The sequence below is a fragment of the Lissotriton vulgaris genome, chromosome 1_1 (genome assembly GCF_964263255.1).
Source record: "Lissotriton vulgaris chromosome 1_1, aLisVul1.2, whole genome shotgun sequence".
NCBI lineage: Eukaryota > Metazoa > Chordata > Amphibia > Caudata > Salamandridae > Lissotriton > Lissotriton vulgaris.
Genome location: NC_141685.1, coordinates 1,148,840,702 through 1,148,863,971, shown reverse-complemented (window position 1 = coordinate 1,148,863,971; position 23,270 = coordinate 1,148,840,702). Strand labels below are relative to the sequence as shown.

General features: G+C 46.0%; 1 protein-coding gene across 1 annotated transcript in view; it reads right to left on the bottom strand.

Annotated features, from left to right (window-relative positions):
* The window catches only part of LOC147748826 (PAN2-PAN3 deadenylation complex catalytic subunit PAN2-like), a 771,836-nt gene extending 749,295 nt beyond the window's left edge, over window positions 1-22,541 (bottom strand). Inside the window, exons 1-5 of the mRNA XM_086928597.1 lie at window positions 22,102-22,541; window positions 15,896-15,992; window positions 3,575-3,685; window positions 2,922-3,041; window positions 2,443-2,571 (exon numbers count right to left, since the gene is read on the bottom strand). Of these exons, the coding sequence (XP_086784723.1) occupies window positions 2,443-2,571; window positions 2,922-3,041; window positions 3,575-3,685; window positions 15,896-15,992; window positions 22,102-22,541 (897 nt within the window). The remainder of the gene's footprint in view (window positions 1-2,442; window positions 2,572-2,921; window positions 3,042-3,574; window positions 3,686-15,895; window positions 15,993-22,101) is intronic.
* Window positions 22,542-23,270: the final 729 nt, after the last annotated feature.

The following is a 23,270-nucleotide window of genomic DNA, read 5'->3' as shown; positions in this document are numbered from 1 at the left end:
CCTGCCTCCAGACCCTGCTGGAGCTCTTGCTGTGCCTGGAAGCGCTTTTCTTTGATTTATAGCGCTAGGAGCGCTTTCCTTGTGCCCCAGCGCTCAATAGCGCTCTGCTTATCTTTTTAGCGCTGAGCGCGCTTCTTCTTGAGCCCCTAAGCGCTTGGGAGCGCTTTATTTGCATTGCCGGTGCCCACCCGGCATTGGAGCTGAATTGCCGATTTTTGAAGTAGCGAGTGCCACCTCGCTTTATCTTTTAATTTGAGGCCGGTGCCCACCCGGCATTGCCCCGTGGTATTTTATTTATTTTCGAGCCGGTGCCCACCCGGCATTGCCAAGGAAATCACCGCCGCAGCCCGGGAGCACTGGAAGCTGTTGCCGGGCCGCCGCGCTGCCTGCAGCGACCCGGAAGTCCCGCCTCCTGACCCCCAGGGCCGCGCTGCCATTGGCGGCCCCGGCGGAAGTCAGGCGGCGTGCAGAGGAGACAGGTCCAGGCGGGAGACGAGGGAGGCAGCCGGTCGTGTCCTCGAGGCTCCCCGAGTGAAGGAGAGCCCCGCGCCGGCCGCCGAGGAGACGCCTCCAGCCAACCGCCAGACCCGGTGAGTGCCTGAAAGGGGAGAGGGGCGTCGGGACACATTGTCGGTGTCCGCCCCTCCCCCGTAGCGCGATCTTGAGCGCGGTGCGAGTGTGAAGCCCGAGGGCTTCAGGGGGCATTACCTATCTTCGAGTCCCCCGTGAGGGACTCCAACGTGGCCACAGTGTTGATTTAGGAGCCCTGAGGCTCCTGGGGGCAATCTACGTATTCCGAGCCCCGAGAGGCTCCACGCCACCAGCGAGTTTGCGAGCCTTGCGAGGTTCAGACGCCCTAACTGATTTACGAGCCTGAGAGGCTCTGGGGGCAATTCATTCTTTTAGGAGCGCTGAAGCTCTATTTGTACATTTGCTTTGCAAGCCCCTGAGAGGCTCCTTGCCCACTTTTGTTCTTGAGCCCTCCTGGCTCCAACGTTGGTCAGTCCTGTTTAACAACTGTCCAGCACTTAGTGGACAGTTGCCACGTTTAGGCTTTGTGTTCTGTGCTGCCTGCGCAGACCTCCCTGACACTGAGACTCAGGTCATTCCGCCCCTTTCGAGGCCAGTTGGCCTGAGGGACATTTGTGAGTGTTGTGCTACGTGCACCCCGCGCATTGTAATTTCTTGATATGTGATTCTTGCGCAAAATGTTCTAACCTGCACCTCTGTGCAATTGTTGCCATCCCACTTTAGGTTTATCCACTTTGCTAAATGTGACCTGCATAGAGGATTGGTGATGTCCCATTTGATGTTTATCCACTTTGCTAAATGTGACCTGCATAGAGGATTGTTTAGGTTTATCCACTTTGCTAAATGTGACCTACATAGAGGATTGTTTAGGTTTATCCACTTTGCTAAATGTGACCTGCATAGAGGATTGTTTAGGTTTATCCACTCTGCTAAATGTGACCTGCATAGAGGTTTGTTTAGGTTTATCCACTCTGCTAAATGTGACCTGCATAGAGGATTGTTTAGGTTTATCCACTCTGCTAAATGTGACCTGCATAGAGGATTGTTTAGGTTTACCCACTCTGCTAAATGTGACCTGCATAGAGGATTGTTTAGGTTTATCCACTCTGCTAAATGTGACCTGCATAGAGGATTGTTGAGGTTTATCCACTCTGCTAAATGTGACCTGCATAGAGGATTGTTTAGGTTTATCCACTCTGCTAAATGTGACCTGCATAGAGGATTGTTGATGTTTCATTTTATGTTTAGGTTTCCTTCCCTTTGCTAAGAGTGAATTGCTTAGGTGTTGGTATTCCTTCCTTAGGTCCTGCTGAGAAGGTCCTAGTTACCTGCGTGATTTCCTACAGTGTTTTAGGGTTGCGTAGGAGGTCTTTACTCTGTTCCAGTGATTACTGGATGTGTGTTGCATTTATAATTTTGGTGCTACTCATTCTATGTTTACGACATAAGTGTATACCTACCAGTATTATTTTCTAACAAGTGCCTACCCCTGACAGTGGTCCATGTGGCCCTGTCCTGTACATAATTTCCCTTGTAAATTCTGCCCGTGCCCCTGGCACATTGTAAAGTTTGCGTGTGTTATCTAATGTGTTGTTTATTATAATACAAAGGCTATTTTTTATATATATCCTTGTATGGAGTTTTCCTTTGTGGTGGGCCTTGGGTGTTGTTGCTGGGGTGCGTGCGCAAATACTTAACTCATACCGCCTCCAAGTTTAGCCTAGACTGCTCGCGCCACGTTACCTAGAGGGCGAGTGGGGGTTGCCTTGGTGTGTGACTCCCTTGCCCTGACTTTAGAAATGGCGATCCCTGACTGACCTCGACGCGAGTCTTGGCCGGCCAGGGTCCCGTTTCTAACAGTTTCTAAACCAGCTGCAACTCTGTAACCCCGGTCTATGTACCAACACTCACCTGGCACGGATCTCCCCTGGACAGGTCCAGCATGTGAAAGAGGAAGCCGAGCTCACAGCTCAGGCAGAACTCCTTCTGGCAGAGGTGGTTCTGTACCAGGCAACGCACAGGCTCCAGCAAGTACAACACCTGCAAAAAGTGGGGAAGTGTCAGCATATTGCTGCTATTTACAGGAAACATGAACTAACACTACACCGCTGGAAAGTGAGGAGCTCCCCTCTGCTCTTACATAGTGACCAACAGTGCTCAGCAAGCCATACCTCAATGATTTATTAAAGAAATTAGGACCCTTCAAAATTAAGGCATAAAAGGTATCTCCCAAAAATGTTGTTCCAGTGATTATGAGACAGCCAAAGTATGGAAACATCAAGCTATTCTCGCCATCATGGAGGACGCCTAGGTCTCCATCCTTAGTCTCAAACTTCTCATCTGATAGGTATAAACCAGTGCCATTCCTCCGTGGGAAGGCTCATGCTCACCTGAATCATACAGTTGCAGTAGGCATTTGGAATGTGAGGCTCCAGGCCAGCAAACAGTGTTTTGTTGTAGTGCTTGAAATCAAAATCCTCAAGCCCCAGCTTGGAGTATTTGATGGTGACCTGAAAAATGAAACAAACTTGTCGAACTGATGCAGTGAGGACACAGTCATGAGTCATATGTTCTTTCATCGCCAATGTGTGCACACAAGAGCCACAACAGGATTTAAACTTCCAAAGAGAAACTTTGATGGGTGCAATGTCGATGATCAAACTCTGAATTTGAAGAGCACAGCATTCCCAAAACAGGAGCATCCTACTTTCACCAACACCAAAACAAAAACAATTCTGAAAGTAGCTATGCCTACTTTGAGGCACATGATTAAATAATCTCAAAGCCAATCACCTTCAAACTCAATGCTGGTTTCGAAGAAAAAACGTTCATTTGAAATCAAACATAGAAGTATATGTTTAGTTCCACAAATATGCAAAGTAAATTTTAAAGGTTTACTAAATGCACCCTTTTTGAAAGCAAACAGAAGTATATGTTCAGTTCTACAAATATGGAAAGTTAATTATGAAGGTTTTTTAAATGCACCATGAATGTAGAAAGTGGCTGGCAAAAACACCATTCAGCAGGCCATTGGACTCGTTACCTTTCTGTACTTTTTGGCAACCATGCAGAGGTGAGGCTCCTCTTCTCTGCCAATCGGAGACTCAGGGATTTGGCTGAAACTATCAAAATCATTTTCCAACTGGTATGGCACCTGCAATGCAGAGGGAGAAGTGACAAAGAATATTATTCGATCACTGTTTAAAACTCATGTCTCTCCTTACTATGTTTTACAATGTGCACGTAGGCAATTCGCAATGCGCTGTCACAGAAATGTTCCGCAACAGAAGAGAAATATACTTCAATAGAACATGGGTTGTCGCTCTATAGAAGATCACGCGAGGCTCCGCCCCCTCCTCCTATGGGCTCGCATTTGGAGGGTGAAGGAACTTAGTAGCTATGCGGAGGGCTTGCGAGAAATCCTGGATTCCCCAAGTTGGGCGAAAGTGAAATGGCTTAGAGACATTAAAGCTCTATTGTTGAACTTAGGGCTGGGAGAGGCTTGGCACCAGCGGACTGCCCCTCCAAAGCTAGAACTCAAAAAACTTTATTGGTCTTGGATCACGGCCAAAAGGAACACCAACACCAACTTGTGCAGATCATCCAGGTCTTTTTTGTTGATTAAAGATGTCCCACTGCGCGAGATCTACTTTGATATTATCACAACCCCTTGGGACAGAGCCCTCTATTTTAAATTTAGAACTGGCATGCTCCCGGTAAGGGAGTTCACTTCCCGGTGGAAACCACCATACCAAACTGTTTCCTCTCGTCCCTTTTGTACCTCCAGGCCTGAATCCATTCCTCATCTGCTCTTCGAATGCCCTGCCTACAAGACACCTCGTGGATGTTGGATTAAACCCGTGTGCCTGGTTTTGGGCACCAGGCAGTGCTGCGTTGCCCTAAGAATTTTACAGACGGACACTCGTTCATTATATGTATGTGCCATAGCCAAGTTCTTAGGCTGGGCTTGGCGCATAAGGTCAAACTGGCTTCGCCAAATTATTTAATTAAGGTCTGTATATACAGACCGTCTTAGTTAATCTAATATCCCACAGTATTGCAGTTAGGATTGTGCTATTGATGCATACTGTGGGTTTCTTAACTCATTATATGTGCGGGATGGCTCTTTTTTAACAATGTGTTTTTAACAATGTTTTTACGCTGTATGCTTTTTAAGATATTTTTTTATATCGAAATAAAGCCTCTTTGACTTCACTTGACTTCAATAGAATGGAGTTGCAGTGAGAACCACCATTGTTACTGCAGGATTTCTCACCCCCACCTGGAATTAGGGTAAGAAGTCTACCCACATCTTGCAAATGTATCATTGCTGCTTTCCATTAAATCCAAGATGCAAAGAAACAGGCTTGGAAGTTTATTTGGCCAAAATCACAGCATTTAGAGCATCAGTCTCTACAATTTATATTTTTGCAGCCTCCTGGTTGCTCAGAGATACCTTAACTTTGTGGCCCATAAATTGGCAGCTGACATTATGCTCCAAAATGCAAAAGTGACAAAAAGAGGGAAACAGCCCAAATCAAGGGTCGGACAAGCTCAGGCTCGCACTGCCTCCATTAGTACTAATGCTTGATGGGTTTGGAAATACAAAACAGTTTTGTTCCTCTCCTTTAAAAACAGAAATGCATATGGGAATTTGCTTTTAATTCTGAGTTGGTGGCTAGTTAGTGCAGGCAGAACATGCGAGAAGCTGCAGCCAACATTAAATAAACAAGCATTGGTAAAGCCAAAAGGTCTCGCCTGTGCAAGAGCTACTGGTTTGACAATGTGTTTTAGCCATGTTGGCTGCTGTTCAGTGTCGTAGAGTGGAGTGGTGTAGCGAGCATTGGCGTATAGTGTTACAATGTATAGTGACAGAGTGCAGTGGCTAAGAATGCAGAGGTGTACAATGCAGTGGCACAGATTACAGTGCTGTATAGTAGAGTGCAGTGGCGTAGAGCGGAAGAGTGTAGTGGCATAGGGTGGAGTGCTGCAGAGTAGGGTGGAGTGCTGTAGAGTGGTGTAGAGTACAGAGGCACAGTTGTGCAGAGTGGCATAGAGTACAGTGTTGCAAAGAAGAGCGGCATAGAGTAGAGTGGACTGGTGTAAAGGGAAATTGGCGTAGAGTGTTGTTCAGTATAGTGGTGTATAGTGAGTGCAGTGGCATAGAATTCAATGGCGTACAATGCAGCTTCGTAGAAAGCAGTGGTGTATATTAGAGTGGCGCATAGCAAAGTTCAGTGGCATAGAGTTGTGTAGAATGGTGCAGAGTAGTGTGGCATAGGATGCAGTGGCACAGAGTGTACTGATGCAGAGTAGAGGCGCCTAGAGTGATAAAAAGTAGAGTAGAGTATAGTGGCGTAGAGTGGAGTGCAGTTGGGTAGAGTGCAGTGATGCAGAGTAAAGTGGCATAGACTGCATTGGCACAGAGCGCAGCAGTGCAGATTAGAGTGGTGCAGAGGTCAGTGCGGAGAGTGCAGTATTGCAGAGTAGTGTGTTGTAGAGTGCATTGGCATGGAGTGCATTGGCAGGGTAGAGATATGGGGCATAGATTATAACTGCAAAGTGCAGTGACTTAGAGTGCATTGGTGTTGAGTGTGGTAGTTTAGTGTAGAATGCAGTTAAGTATACAGTAGAATAGCATAGAGTAGATTGTTTCAGAGAAGAGTGTAGTGGCGTAAAGTGTACTGGTGGAGGGTAGAGTGCAGTGGCGTAGAGTGTAATGGCATATTGGTGTGGAGCAAAGTGGCAAAGAATGCAGTGTAGATGACATTGGCGTCCAGTGGATTGGCATGGAGTGCAGGGGCTTATAGTGGAGTTGTACAGAGTAGAGTGCATTGGTATAGAATGTATTGGCGTAGAGTGCAGTGTGGCATAAAGTGAGGTGTTGCAGTTTGGAGTAGAGTGGAATTGTGCAGACCGACGTGGTGTGGAGAGGTCTAGACTGAAGTGGTGTAGAGTGGCATAGAGAGCACTGACATTGTAGAGTGGTACAGAGTAGGACGTAGAGTGCAGTGGCGCAAAGTAGAGTGCAGTGGCGCAAAGTAGAGTGCAGTGGCGCAAAGTAGAGTGCAGTGGCGCAAAGTAGAGTGCAGTGGCGCAAAGTGGACCGGTCCAGAGTAGAGGGCAGTGGTGTGGAGTGGTGCAGAGTAGAGTGGAGTGGTGCAGAGTAGAGTGGAGTGGTGCAGAGTAGAATGGAGTGGCGTATGCATGGCGTGATAGCACACTGCCATTACAGACAACACATTTTCAATTAAAATGACTTACGTTTGCACTGACATACAGGTTTACTAATAAAACTTCACAGTACACAAACGATAATGTGGGAAATGGCATCACCTAGTGTATTGGTTTGCTTTGATCATATTAAAGTATTTGTTTACAACACATTTCAGAATTACCAAACAAGAATTTGCAATGGAATAGGTTTCGCATTTATGAAACTCTAGTAATGCTAGACCTATTGCACTGCAAATGCTTCTTTGTAAAAGCACCCCTGACACACTTTCACTTTAATGGTGGCCAAGCCCCTTTACTTAGAAGCAGCTCGTCTAAGGAAAGGGGCACGGCCAATCATTAAAGTGAAGTGTTACAACAAACAAATGATGAATGGAATGCGGACAATGCAAACATTCTCCCCCAGTCAAAAGATCTGAGTTAAAACCATGGTTCGTTTGCCCACTAGGCCATCCCAGTTTGGACCTAGCCATATGCAAATCAGTCTTGACCATGTGCCCCATGGGATCAGACCAAACTGCCATGCCAGGGCCTCCCTTGATCGGAAAAAAGGATCCTGGGACCGGTTTCAGGGTAGGTCACCCTTCTTCAGGGTGTCTAGCTTGAATCCAGTGGCACAGTGAGCAAGGGACCCACATCTGGGCATACCTATCCCACTTAGGGTGAATACTATTACAACAAACAAAAGATGGATGGTGTAGGAAGGTGGATATCTGACTATGGTTACCCCAGATTTTTTGCCTAGTGTTTAGTTGGTTTTTGACTTAGTTGGCCAGGGACCCTGCTAATCAGGGCCCCAGGCTATCTGCTCTCTCTGGACCACCAGATCAACTCTGTCTCATCTTCCTGCTTCCACACCCTCCGCCTCCTTCGTAAGACCTTCAAATGGATCCCCCTCGAACACCGAAAGACAGTCACTCACGCCCTGGTCACCAGCAGACTCGACTACGGCAACGCACTTTACGCCGGAATAAACAAAAAACTCATCCGCAAGCTACAGAGCATCCAGAACGCCGCCGCAAGACTGGTCCTCAACCTGCCAAAACACTGCCACATCTCCCAGCACCTGCGCACACTCCACTGGCTCCCCGTCGAGGCGAGAATCACCTTTAAGATGCTCACCCACGCACACCAGGCCCTCCACGGCACCGGACCAGCATACCTGAACAGCCGACTCAAATTCCACGCACCCCAAAGGACCCTACGATCAGCCCAGCTTTCCTACGCCGTGGTCCCCCGCACCAGAAAGACCGGATCGGGAGGCCGCTCCTTCTCCTTCCTCGCGGCCAAAGCATGGAACGCCCTTCCGCTCCACCTCAGGCAGACAACATCGCTCCCCATCTTCGCAAGAAACCTCAAAACCTGGCTCTTCGACAGACCCCCCTCCTTGATGGAATGGAACCTGCACCCCCCCAACCCCCCCACCCCTAGCGCCTTGAGACCCTTACGGGTGAGTAGTCGCGCTTTAACAAACTCCTGATTGATTGATTGATATCTGTAAAATGGACTCCATGTAAACTAGGTACATAACCAATAGGACATTGGGTCACCTTATCAGCCCCTGTACAGTGTACTATAGGTACCCAGTGCATAGGTGTATCCAGGGGCTGCAGCATATCTTTTGCAACCCCTGGCTGGCTATCCAAACTGACACAACTGGCTGATCACTCAGCTGGGGCAAGGTCGTGTAATCATCCCCTGCTTAGATATAGTATACCTATATCTAAACCTATATCTGGACATAAATATACCTATATGTCCCTCCTATGGCAGGCCTTAACAATCCTGGAGGCAGAGTGCTTGGTTTTATGTGAGATGGTGCTCTAGCATGTCTGCAGCTGTCGGGACCAACTCCCTTAGCTGTTCCGGGATATTGCCATACCATATACTCTTAAGTGCATTATAATCCTCGCGGTTATTTGCTTTTGGCTTTATCAAAACATGTCGTGTAGGGTGTCATACGATTTGGAATACTACCCCCTCGCCAGTCCTGGCGACAGTGGTAGCATTCCACCCTTCTAGAGGGAGAAGACATGTTACTTTGCTTAAACGCAGTTAAATCTAACCAAAGCCCCAGCATCACAAAATGGATACTGCTGCCACAGACACGAGTCTGGCCTCCTGCTGCTGATCGAAACTCCGGCAGGGGAGGCCTGGACAATAGATATCCTGTCACAGGGAGGTGTTACACCACCCCAGACAGGAGATAGTGGATTGTAGCAGGGAGGGTTGAATGAAACTAGACACTGCCTGGGGAGTACAAGGCTTCCCATGCATAGTCCAGTTCAAACCGGTGCTGGGACACTCCAGTCCCAGCTCTGGCGCGAAACTGGACAAAGGGAAAGGGGTGTAACCACCCCCTTCCTGGGTTCCACCCATAGGAGGGACCTAGCAGGTAATCCAGCCCCTTGAATTGGAATAAAGGTAGGAGCTGTGCCCAGGAGCAGTAGATTATCCTGAATGAAACTTTGATACAGAACTCTGGACCCTTCGACATCCCACTCGACGTGGAAGACTGAAGAATCTCCCTTGTGGTCAAGGAGTGACCACCCTGTGCAAACAGGCACCATCCAGCGCCCAACGGTTTGCTTTGTTGCAGTTCCCGCCGGAACTCGAGCGACAGGGGCGTGAGAGCCACAGGTCTGTTCACACGCCTACAAATCCCAGAAGACACCACAACGAATTTGTGGTCTCGAAGGTTTTGATTGGCCACATGGAAATCACCTGATACATTTATTAACTATCCGGCACTTCCGTGGACACCTAAATCCTCCTGGTTCCGTATGGAAGTGAAATCGACGAGTGGTGTCTACCGTGCATCCTAACGGTAAGCCTTAGAATTCGAACAGAGCTCCTTCCACCCACTTTTGAAAAACTAGATCAGCCGAGTTATTCTCTCCCCCCCTGTTTTGATCTACACAGAATTGAAATCCTTCGAAACCGCAGCGGCATCATTTTCCGCGTTCCCGGTCCTTACATGAGTAAGTCTCCGACTCTTCTGTATACCAGCCTTAATCGTTTGGCGAACATACAAAATTCTTAATCATGACAAACAATGATTTTTCAGAGATGATATTTGATCGGAAATGAAACAATTTACCCGGACAACGGCAAACACGCCACCGGAGCACGAAGATTGAAGGTAAAGCCTTTCTTTTCCACATTAATCAATACGAGTACCAATCTGCCCCCCCTGGGGATTTTGTCTGATCCAAGATCCACTCTATTGCAGTTGACACCCACGGCATTGACGATACTACTAAGCAAGCGCACCCTTGGGCACGAACAATACAAGGTATGCTGCATCTCACTGATGCGATTAATTTAAATACCCAATTGGATTGAGGACCCCCCTTTGTAAAAATACTTTTTTCCTTTTTTTTGTAAATAGTTCCCATGGACCCGACTCACACTGCCCTGATGATAATCCTGTGAATCAGTTAGCGGGATTCGAAACGCGTCGGCATTTCTCCCCTTAATGACATTTAATGCCAGTGATATTCATTCAGGAATTGGCATTTTTTCCTGATTAGATCAGATTTACTTTGCTTCAGGAATTGGGGTGTTATTTTGATAAGTTCCTTACACCTCATGTTTTGTACTGATCATCGTGATTGTTTCGGAGTTTTTGATTAATTGTTCCATGTTTTAGTACAATCACGAGCACATTGTTGTTGTATGTATATTTACATGTTCACAACTGTGTTTTTCACTGTCAATATTTATGATTTGTTTTTCATTGTGTCAAAGTATATGGCAATACATGAAGTTGATGACGATCTTTGTTCTGTATAGATAAAAAAACAATTTGATGATTGAGTAAAAAGTAGATGACATAAATCAATGTCAGGATAAACTAAAAAAGTTGTGTTTACCCTCCAGTCAGCATTCACTGTCTGAATTTACAATTGAGGTTGAGGTAAAACTCTCTGTTCTACATTAGATTGTGGCCCGACCTACCCTCTTTCCCATAGGGCCCAACCGCCCCCCCTTTTTTTCAACTCAATGTGTCTTTAGCATAGGTTTCGACCTAAATATGATGAAAACATTATGGTGGGCAGGGGAGTAACAACTGATGGTGCAGCACAACCAGGGCCCAGAGGTTTCAGGGGCCAGCAGCACCTCAATTTTGGGTGTATTTCAGTCACTAACCTGAGAATTGGGGGTCCTCTTTTGTGGGCTTCCATTGGGGCCCCTGGCATCCTTGCTATGCCACTGGGTGTGAACGCTTTCAGCTCTTACCCTGTGTGATGCAAATTCAGACCTGCCAGCTCATGGTGCCACTGTGTTTTACATGATATCGGTTCCTCACCGGGTGACCCTGCAAAGGGTGCCAATATCACAGTTGCAGGGGAGATGAGCTGGAAACCGCTGCAAACAGTGGATTTACAGCTCGTAGTGTGATGCTTTAAGCAGCAGATGTCCATTAAAGGGCGTGAAAACACTCCAGGATATTGGCAGTAGTCTCAGCAACCTTTTGTTTTGACCTTTTTAGGTCTCGTTGAGTCAGCGCGCATGCATTGCTCGGAGAGACTTTAGTAGGTGAGTTTTCAAAGTGCTGCTGGTAGCAAGCTTGCGTTCACACGAGTGTGCATGCGCGAACCGCCAGCCTTCAGCACCATCTGACTTTCCTCTTGCTTGCTCCCTGCCTTCGCCCCTCCCCCCGCCTTTGTGCTTCCAAGCGTTCGGAATTCTCACACACACAACCCCACCCACATCCAACCCCCCAATCACAACCCCACCCACACACACAACCACACAACCCCGCACACACAACCAAACACACAACCCCGCACACACAACCCCACACACATCCAAACCCCCAATCACAACCCCACCCACACACACAACCACACACACACAACCCCACACACACACACAACCCCACACACACAACCACTACCACACACAACCACAACCAAACACACACACCACACACAGAACCAAACACACACCCACACACACAAAACCGCAACCACACACACACAACCGCAACCACACACACACAACAACACACACACAACCGCAACCACACACAACCGCAACCACAAACAACCGCAACCACAAACAACCGCAACCACAAACAACCGCAACCACAAGCAACCACAAACAACCGCAACCACAAACAACCGCAACCACAAACACAAACAACCGCAACCACAACCACAAACAACCACAACCACACAACCACACACAACCACAACCACACAACAACACACAACCACACAACACACGACCACACAGAGACACAACCACACACACAGACACAACCACACAACCACAACCCCACACACAACCACACCCACACAACCACAACAACACACACAACCACAACATCACACACACCCACGACCACACACACACCCACAACCACACACATCCAACCACACCCCCCCACAAACACAATACACACACACAACCTCACACACCTGCCCACCCCCACACCTACCCACAACCACACACACAACCACCCCACCCACACAATCACACCACCCACACAACCACACCACCCACACAACCACACCACCCACACACACCCCGCCCACTCGCTGCCTATGAGCCTCCTCTCAGCCAGGTAGCGTGATCGGTTTCACTTTCACACGATCAGTTTCACTTTCACAGCTGTGTTTGCTGTGAAAGTGTTTGTGTTTCTAGTTTTATTCAGCATTCACTCTTGTTTCCTAGTGCTTGGCAATCCAATCTCTACAATATTTAGGCAGCCTGCACATCTCCTGTCAACCATACCACTCCATGCATTTTCTCAGATCCACATAGATATCAGTGGTACAGACAAAGGTAAACAGGTTTCTTATCCTTCCTTCAAGCAATAACCAGAATACTAAACTGAATTCGTGCCCCACTTAGTTTTAAACAGCAAACCGTTATTCTAATCGGTTTGTTTCAAAGAGTTTGTGTCTTAAGGAGAAGGGCAGTGGCACTTGCATGGCACTATATGCTAGTGTATTCAAAAGAGTTGTTTAAAAAAAAAAAAATTATGAAAAATTGACTCTTTTACAAATTCTGATTCCACCAGAATCCGAGTCCTCTACAACACCCCATTTTTTGGGCTGTCAGCTGTGAAAAGGAGACCAATATTGCCCCCATTTTTATCATTCTGTATCCTCGGTTCAATTCTGGGGTGCTTTTTCAACTTGTTGCTAGTTCATTGTGAATCTTACCGTTACTAATTCAAATTGTGTTACCTTTGGCTTATTTGCAATGCAAACTATCTCAATAAGTTGCTGTAACAAGCTGTAAGTCCGCTACGTAAGCCCATTCATGTGCTAATTATTTTCCACATAAGGTTGAAAGACCATAAAGTGGAGTTTTCAGGATTTTGAATAGTTTCTTGTTTGAAGATGTTACTCTCTCCTGCACACCCAACTCCTGTACTAAGGTTACGAGTGACTTGGCACCCGCCATTCAGAGGTTCTTGCATCCACCCAAGTCTGGCCTGGCACTGGTACATCCCAGCCTGGCACACACCGGGTGATCTCCGCACCACCTTCTAGACCCCAGCTCACTACTGTTTGCAGCCTGTCACTCACCCCTCACCTCCCTGGCACTCACCCTTCACCCCTCAGGCCTGGCAGTCACTCCTGGCACCTGGCACTCACCCTTCTCCCTCTCTGGCACTCAGCATTGACTCTCAGTGACACAACTGTCACCTCCCTGACACTCACCCTCGACCCTCCTGGTACTCATACTTCCCCCTCCCTGGCACATATCCTTCAACTCCCCGACACTCACCCATGTCCCTCCTGGCATTCACTACTCGCCCACTTGGCGCACACCCTTTTACCTCCATGGCACTAGCCCTTCATCCACCCTGGCCTGGCAGCTACCCTTCACCCCTGGCACTCACCCTTCCCCTCCATGGCACTCGCCTTTGACCCTCCTGACTTACATTTAATCTCCCTTGCACTTACCCTTCATCCCCCTGACCTGGCACTCAACCTTCACCTCCGTAGCACTACCCCTTCACCCCCCTGGCCTGGCAGCTACCCCTCACCCCCGGCACTCATACTTTCCCTTCTGGGCACACACTCTTCCCGTCCCTGGCACTCACCCTTGACCCTCCTGACTCGTACGTCTCATCTTCTCACCTCTCTGGCACTCACCCTTCACCCCCATGGCCTGACAGTCACCCTTGTCCCTCCTGGCATTCAATCCTTACCTCGCTGCCACTCACCCTTGACCTTCCTAGTTTCTGTCTCTCTCCTGTCTCTCTCTTTCTGTCTGCCTCTATGATCGATTGCCTTTCTTTCCTCTGCACCTTGCATATCTTCCATTCTTTTTTTTGACTCCGTACCTTTCCTTTGCCTCTCTTCTTCTGGGCGTCCCTCTCTGTACATCGTTCGGTATTGCTTTCTACCCTTCTTTCAATTATATAGCTCCCTGTTGACCTGTTTATTCAGCCTCCCCGGTGCCTGTCTCCAGTGTCTACCCAGGTTCCCCCATTAATGCCCCTTCCCGAACCTGTGAATCTCACACTCTGCTGCTTCTCTTACTCTCACTGCAGTTTCTCCTCCCTACCCAGATGTTTGACTTATTCTTTAATTTTCCCTACTCAAAGGTGATCTTATCCCTGCTGTTTCTCTTACTCATCCCGATGTGTCATTTACTTTATTTCCTTTCTTATTTCCTATGCTATTTAATGGGGATCTTACACCGCCCAGTTTCTCGTGCTCTCTCGCTCGCCCCATGTTTCTCTTAGCTCTCCTGCAGCCAGATGGTTTGCTTATTCTCTCATTTTCTTTACTCAAAAGTGATAGTACCCCTACCCCCTGTTTTCCTTATTATCCTTTAATACTTTGCCGCCTCTCACTGCCCACTCTACCAGCATCTTTCTAGTGCCTATTTCTGCCTTTTCGTTATTTTTGTCTGTCTCAGTTGGCAGTGCTAATAATAATGCAACACTAGCACCTGACTGTCTCAAACTAACTACACAACATAAAACAGACCACAGTTCTTGAAATCAGCCACAATACCTGAAACTGATCTCAGTACGTGAAACAAACTGCAGTACGATATCTGGAACTAACCACAACCCTTGAAACAAGCATATGTGGTACTGAGTGGTATTGTGTTGAGTGTAGTTATGTTGTATTGAGTAGAGTGTAAATATGTGTTGTAAATATTTGTTGTGTAATTATGTGGTATTGAGTGTTATGATGTGGAGGGTATTTATGTTGCCTTGATTAGTGTGTAAATATGTGGTTTGTAATTGTATGGTACTGAGTGGTATATGGGGTGTATTTATGTTGCATTGAGTAGAGTACATAACTACACAACATAATACCACTCAGTACCACATAATTACACATCACATAATTACACTGTATTCAATACAACATAAATACACTACACATACGACTTAGTACTACATAATTGCACGTCACATAATTACTCTACTTAATGCAAGATAAATATACTCCACACAATACCACTCTGTGCCACATAATAACACAACACATAAGTACACTGTACTCAATGCAACATAAATACACACCTTTCACTCCAGTTAGTGCTACATAAAAAAACATTTTAAAACACAATTGCATTGCAATAGGTCTAACATTACTGAATCTTTGAGATGCTAGTGTTGCATTATTATTAGCAATACCAACAGCTCAAACTTTTATAATGCGAGACCTATTGCATTGCAAATGCTTGTTTTAGAGGGTAAGAGGTTGATGGGGCAGGGGACTGAGACAGATGGGCCTCTCAGATAGTTCTTGGCATTAAGCACTGCCCCACTAAGCCACGCCTCATCACATGGCAAATTTTCGAGTTGGCAGGTCTGCAAATTACACCCCATATTTTCTTTAAATGCAAACAATTGGTGCATGTCTGTGGTCCCGATAATATCATCTCCTGTTGGACTGGAGGATTTTTCGATAGTGGCGACCCTGGTAGTTTCTAAATGCAAATATATAAAATGGTGCACATGAAACCACGACATCTTAAATGTCTGAAGGTTTCTCTGAGAATAAAGAACGATTTTAATTACAAACACTTGTTATCCCAGCATACAAGAATGGAAAAAACAACCACATGTCTGACCAATTGCATCTTGCATTGTACGCTCAAAATATAGTTTATGGAAAGGGTGAAAAACATTACTCGCCTGGTTTCTCAGCTTTGTCCTTGGATTGGGGGCGTAGCCAATGAACCCCACCTTCTTCATGGCTCGCAGTATCTCAGGGTCAACTGGAGGGGGGCGCCTGCAAAAAAGACAGATTGGGTAATCCATTTGGAATCCCCTAACACAGCTTGCCATGGCAGTCTGATGGGCTAGCACAGTGCTACGCTATGCCATTATTTTAACGTGGTACCCTCTTGATCTCATCTCCACAAACAATATCGTGTGCGCTTCTATTATGTTATCCCTCTGTATACCAATGTCTTCAGATATGTCTTTCAATATTTACCCCCAAAACCCCCAACCCATCCAGGTTTTGTTCACCCACTGCTCAAAGCCATGCAGGAATTAAACCCCACATCCTACTCAGTGATCAATTCCAACACTCTGTCTGGGCACAAATACCCAAAAAACAAAGTGGTGGCGGGGATTAGCAAAGTTAGGCAGTATGCAAATGATATCTTGGCAAGTGACATTAAGGTTTGTAACATCGCAAGTGACATCACAGGAAATACAACCCATGAACTCTCAGAAACCGACATCTCAAGAAGTGACATCAGATCAAGACCTCACACACGTTTGACAGATCTATCACGAGTACCTTTGAGCAAAATGCAAGATTTAACAAATGCAAGCTGATCAGTGCTTCAATCATTTAAGCACGGCATTCAGGTTACAGGCTTAATAGTCCAAATGGGGATGAAGTCAGGAGTATGACTAACTATAGTAGAAAAGCCTTTAAGTGCTACAGGCTAGGCACACTAAACTTTGGCACCAAGAACAAAACACAGTTCATGCATTGCATTATAAAAACTAGAAACTGTAATTGTGAATATCAAAATTATAAAAATGTATTAACCTACTTAAAATACCCTCTTTATACACACTGACAATGTTAGCACACACAAGCCATTATAAAATAAATGCAAGCTGCACATTGAATTTGGTACTCAGATCATGGTAAACGATATTTCCTAAGAAAGATACAGTTACATCTGGATATTCTGCACATATATTAATTCAAACATTCTGGACCTTTTGCATCACTGAATCCCTAACAAGTGGGTAACAAAGTCACCTTTAAAAATGTGTGTCCGATATATTTTGTTATGATGGACAATAGGATCTACTAACTGAGTATTAAACACATGGTGATGAGCAGTCAGGCGTCTGTTAAAACATGGCAATCGATTACCAAGAAGAGGGCACATGAGATCAAAGGCCATTAATGAAGAATGACGCGTGACACCAAGAGTTTCATAATGGTGACATTATCAAGTCCATGGAACTGAAGCCTTTTGCGTAGTTACTTAGTGTTACTGGTAAGTGTGTTTATTGCCCTCAAAACAGGTCGCAGTTCTGTTCTCTCCTTCCCACCATTGTCAATATAATCTTTGAAATCTTTAGAAATAAGCTATAAACAAGAGAGAATCTCTTGCAAGGGGTCTATACACTAACAGAAACTACACATACACAAAATTACTCTTGAGCATTTCTTTGAAAGGCTGGCTTGGAAGGTGTTTCTGCAGTTATTATTGTAGCCAGGGACCTTTAGTACACGGACAGCCTGTTTTGTCGAACATACATAAGTTGCCTGTGCATGTTTTAAGTCTCTATATCCTAGGAAAAAGTTGTAAAGGAATACAGAATGAATATTTCTGCATCAAAGAATCAAGTGGTCAACATCAGTAAAGAAAAATAAAACACTGGCGGTGGGGTTTAAATCTCTAAAATGATTAAATAAATAAAGTAACAAAATAAAGTGGTGACATGACTGATCATTTATCTATTTGAGTTAAATGTTTACTGCTCCAAGACCTATGTGTAGCATCCAGATTCAACTGAATCACTTAAGCTACCTCAAACTTCCACCGTTGTGGAAAACTGATGTAATCAGAGTTGAATTAGGAACATTTAAACTTGAGATAGGTACACTGACAGGAGTTAGACCCTGGTAAATGCAGAAAAAAAGAGCTGAAACTTGTCAGACAGATCAGTGGCTAAAGGCATGAGACGCAAAGTTGAGCCCCAGCCTTGCCATGTTTGGTAACCATCTAGCATGCTTGCAAGAGACTGAAGTGGATTAAGAAGCCAAAGAACAAGTATATACGCAAAACACTTTTGAAAGCTACACATAAAAAATGTCGCTTGTCAGTGTAAAACTTCCTTTAAACGTAAGGATTGAACAAACTATTTAGACCACCAGCTTACTTCATCGGGCATAATATTTCATAAAGCACATTTCCATGTAGATGTGATTGCTTTAGTTGCCTATGCTCTCCAGAGGCGAGACTGCTCTGCTATGCGAAGTATGCTTAACACCACTTTATATGTCTGTGGTGGGCACCTGCACTCATTTAGGAGAATGTGGCTCATTTGTCAACAACAGACCATGACCCAAAAAAAGAGAGAAAGCACAGGGAAGAAAGGAGAAAGCGAGATAGGCAAACAATGATGAAGGCAGAAAAGAGGATGAAAAAAGAACCTGCAAGAATAAGCAAGTGTAGAGTAGTAAAAGAAAAAGGTTAAGGCAACCTCAGCATTCAGCGATTGGACCTTAAGAAAAAGTTTGTGGTTCTCAGTTTGAGATTTTACAAATGACACTCTGCCCCCAAAATGTCACTTCCACATTTAGCAGCAGGCATCTCATGTTCTTATTGTTGGTATAACTATATCTACACCACCACCCTTAACTTCACCAATACAACTGTACGGCTCCCCTAGGAATCCGTACCATCAGAATACCCACACAAAAAATGGACCATAAATCTCACAGTAAGAGACATTAGCTCCATGTCAAAATAGGTGTAAGCCATCCAATATCCAAGGATGATTAGCTTACAAGAAAAAGGCACCTACATTTTAGGTCCCAGCCAGCACTTTCAAGAAATATTGGCCTTCACAAAAAAATATATTGCTTTTGTGCATAGCAAAATACTACAAAAGTGGGGAGGTGAAGGAACAGTGAGAGACATCACAAACTATGGCCAGTAAGGATTAGTTACTTACCTGTAATCCTAGTTCTCTTCCAGGGGTATCCTCATCAAAGTCATAAGCATTAGAATATTCCCTCCTATGTCCGTCCATAGACTTGTTTGCAGAAGACGAAAACGCCAAGTGCCACGCCTTCGCGTCCAGGTTCCACAGGCCGGGGATGCAGGGGAACGCTCTTCTGTTGGATTGGGCAGGGATGTTCGCGTGCGCGTTTCCTCCCCTAGCTCTGATCCCGAGGGTGGTTTCCAAGCTCCTCAGGACGAACATGGAGATGATCCTGATTGCTCCAGACTGGCCCCGGCAGTGGTGGTATCCGGACCTTCTACATCTGTCTGTGTGTCCACACAAACGACTCCCTTGCAGACCAGACCTGTTGAGCAAAATGAACGGGAGGATAATGCATCCCAACCTCCCATCATTGAACCTAACAGCATGGCTCCTGAGGTCCTGCAATACGGACATTTGAACCTGCCTCCAGACTGCATGAGCATTTTGAGGGAGGCTAAGAGGCCGTCCACGAGAGCATCCTATGCCTTCAAGTGGAAAAGGTTTTACTTGTGGTGTAGGGATCATCATTTGGATCCTGTCAAGGGGCAGGAGGACGTCATCTTACCATACCTCCTTTCCCTCGCTACTGCTGGTTTGAAGTACGCTTCCATTAGAGTACATTTGTCAGCTATTGTGGCCTATAGGAAGTCCCCTGACCAGGTGTCTTTCTTTCAGGTTCCGGTGGTCAAGGATTTCCTTCAGGGTTTGAAGAAAGTGTATCCCCCTGTGAGAAATCCTTCTCCTCCGTGGGAATTAAACCTGGTTCTATCTAGGTTAATGTCTCCACCTTTCGAGCCCATCCACAAAGCTTCCTTACAACATCTCTCTTGGAAGGCAGCTTTTTTGGTGGCAATTACCTCTGCACGCAGAGTCAGTGAGATACAGGCGCTCTGTGCAAAGGAACCTTATACGGTATTCCACCATAACAGGGTGGTTCTGAGGGCTCACCCTTCTTTCTTGCCTAAGGTCATCTCTGATTTTCATATAAATCAGTCTATTTCCCTCCCTTCTTTTTTTCCAAATCCGACGACCCCGGCCGAGCGGTCACTTCACTCCTTAGATCTTAAAAGGGTGCTGAAGTTTTATTTGGATAAGACTATAGTCATTAGGAAAACGGACCAACTGTTTGTGAACTATGGGGCAATGAGAACTGGCTTTCCAGCGGCAAAGAGGTCCATTTCCAGGTGGATTGTCTCTTGCCATCAGCTAGCAGGAAAACCTTTGTTGATGTCTCCCAAAGCGCATTCCAATAGAGGGAAGGCGGCTACATTGGCTTTCTTGCATGACGTTCCCATGTCAGAAATTTGCAAGGCCGCGACCTGGAAATCAGTGCATACCTTTACGAGGCATTACTGTCTCGACTCTGATTCCAGGACTGACACTCAAGTTGGGCAAGCCTCCTTGAGGAATCTGTTTGGGTAGTCTGTTTTGTCTACTCATGCTTATTGATGAGATTTCTGTCTTATCTTTCCTTTGCCCGCAGGGATGAGGAGAGGCTCGCTATTCTATTCTAATGCTTATGACTATTGATGAGGATCCCCTGGAAGAGAAGGATTAGCTACTTACCTGTAATCCTAGTTCTCTTCCAGGGGTATCCTCATCAAAGTCATAAGCAACCCTCCCGCCTCCCCGGGCAAAGGATACTCTTGAATAAGGAGATATTGTTAACCTTTGTTTATTGGGTTTGGTTTTCAGTCTCCGAAAAGAACAACTGACCTAACTGCCACTCCTGAGGCATGATGGGATTCAGGGGGTCGTGAGTGCCTTAAAGGCACAGTGTCAGTTTTTTGTTATTTAGCTACAGGTTAGCTTTTCAGTCTGGTTAGACTGTGTGTTTGCAATGCAGCCTGGGAGCTTCCTATGCTTCCAGTGAGTTCTGAGAATTTCTACTGCTTTCTGAGCATTAAAACAATTCCTAAACAAACTTTGGTGTTGTTTTCTCCTGTTTCTAATGCTTATTATTCATGTATGGTGGAAATTCTTCACAGCATATTTCAGCTCTAATGTGATTTGGCTGCTATTGCTTGTTTTTTATATATATATTATTTATATATTTATGTGTATTTATATGTGGGGCACATATAATATAGTGTTTCCGGGGTCCCGCACATAGGCGGGAATATTCTAATGCTTATGACTTTGATGAGGATCCCCTGGAAGAGAATTATAACATGCACTTGATTATGCTCGCTAATAAGAACTTTGCACATCCTAAACATTTTACACTGCCAACATGGTGCCCTGGAGAAGGTCTACTTGTTTACAGTAACACTGACCTATGGGCTTCCATGTTCACTGTAACCTTACCCTGAAGGAGCCAGCCGTTAGTAAGCACACATGATCTTTCATTTCATACATACCATAACTTTTTTTTTATTAGATCTTTTTATTGAACAAAAATAAACAAGGCATACGACATTGATAGGGCAATGGTTGGCAACAGTTCAAAGTGGCACGTACATGGATTAGCATTTCGGCGTGTACATTACGCTTCTGAAACGGCAAATACATCATTAGCATCTCCAAAACTCGCTCATGGTCCTTGGTGGCGCACAGATGTAATGTAATGTAAAGCACATTTCTATAGCGCTCTTATCACTCCAGGGAGTATCTTGGCGCTTAACCAACCCAGATGGACGGGTAGGGGGCAAGATGATGAGTGACCTATTACATCACACTACTAGATCAAGGCTCTGCAGGCGACATCAGTTAAAGAAAAGACCCAAGTTTTTAATGCTTTCCTGAAGTGGGTCTCCTGGGATAATGCTCTTAGGGAGGGTGGTAACTGATTCCAGGCCTTAGCGCCCAGAAAGAAGAGGGATCTGCCACCTCTTGTAGTCAGCTTAAAGCGAGGGATAGTAAGCAAGTTCTGGCTAGCAGATCTCAGACAGCGGGTGGGGTGATATTTCTTAAACCCGTTGCAGAGGTATTTAGGTCCTTGCTGTTGGAACGCCCTGAACGTGATGACAAGTATCTTAAATAAGATCCTTTTACTAATAGGCAGCCAATGTAGCGCCTTCAGGGCCGCTGAGGCTGAGGATCTACGTGGCCAGCGTAGTACTAGGCGCGCAGCAGCATGTTGGACCATCTGCAATCGGTGCAGGACTGATTTGTTAGCTCCAGCATACAGGCCGTTGCAGTAGTCCAACCTGGAGTTAATTAAAGCCACAGCCACCGTTTTTCTGGCTGGCAGCGGGAGGAGATCGAAGAATTTCCTCAGTGCCTTTATAATCTGAAAGCAGGTCCCAGCTATAGTTACTGCTTGATTTTTAAAAGACAGTTGGTCGTCGAACTTGATGCCCAAGTTCCGAGCCGATGTGATGGTGTTGGGAGGTGCTTCTGCTTCAGCAGGCCAACACCTCTTTGGGGAGAACAGATTGTGTTTCCCAAACGGCATGATCTCTGTCTTCCCGGCATTACATTTCAAATGGTTGTTGGTCATCCAGTTGAATGTCGCTGTTAGGCATTCCTTTAGATTTTCTTCAGCGCCTGGCCTGTCCCTGTCCAGCACCAGGATTAGCTGGGTGTCGTCAGCATAAGAAATTGTACTGATCTTAAAAGATGCGATCAGTTCCATAAGTGGGACCATGTACAGATTAAAAAGTACAGGGCTTAAACTAGAGCCCTGTGGTACCCCAGAGCTGACGACCTTTGCTTCCGACTGGAAAGGGCCCAGCACAGTGACCTGACGTCTGTTGCTGAGGAAATTCCTAAGCCATACCAGGGATTGTCCCCCTACCCCTGCGGCAGCCAGCCGGTTCACTAAGATATGGTGTGAAACCGTATCGAAGGCTGCCGACAGGTCAAGTAGGATTAGGACGGCCTCTTTTCCCTGGTCCATGGCTGCTCTTAGGGTCTCTGCTGTGAACAGTAGGGCTGACTCAGTAGAGTGATATGATCGAAACCCTGACTGGTTGGGGTGTAGAATGTTATTCCCCTCCAGGAAGTTCGTTAGTTGAATGTTGGCGAATTTTTCCGCCAGTTTGAACAGCACTGGGAGCAGGGAGATAGGACGCAGATTGGAGAGGGTGGTAGGGTCAGCCAGTGCCTTCTTCTGTAAAGGCTTAACCGCTGCCAGCTTCCAATCGCTAGGTATATCTCCTGTGGCCAAGGAGGTGTTGATGATCCTGTTAATGATGGGATTGACCACCTCTACTAAGGTGTGGAGCACAGAAGGGGGACATGGGTCGAAGGGGGATCCGGATTTGATGGCCATAATGGCTTTGTGAGTGTCTTCAAGGGGGATAGCTGCAAATTTCTCCAGACGGGCGTTAGTCCATTTCTCTTCAGTTTGTACAGCTAACAGCTGAGTAGTGGG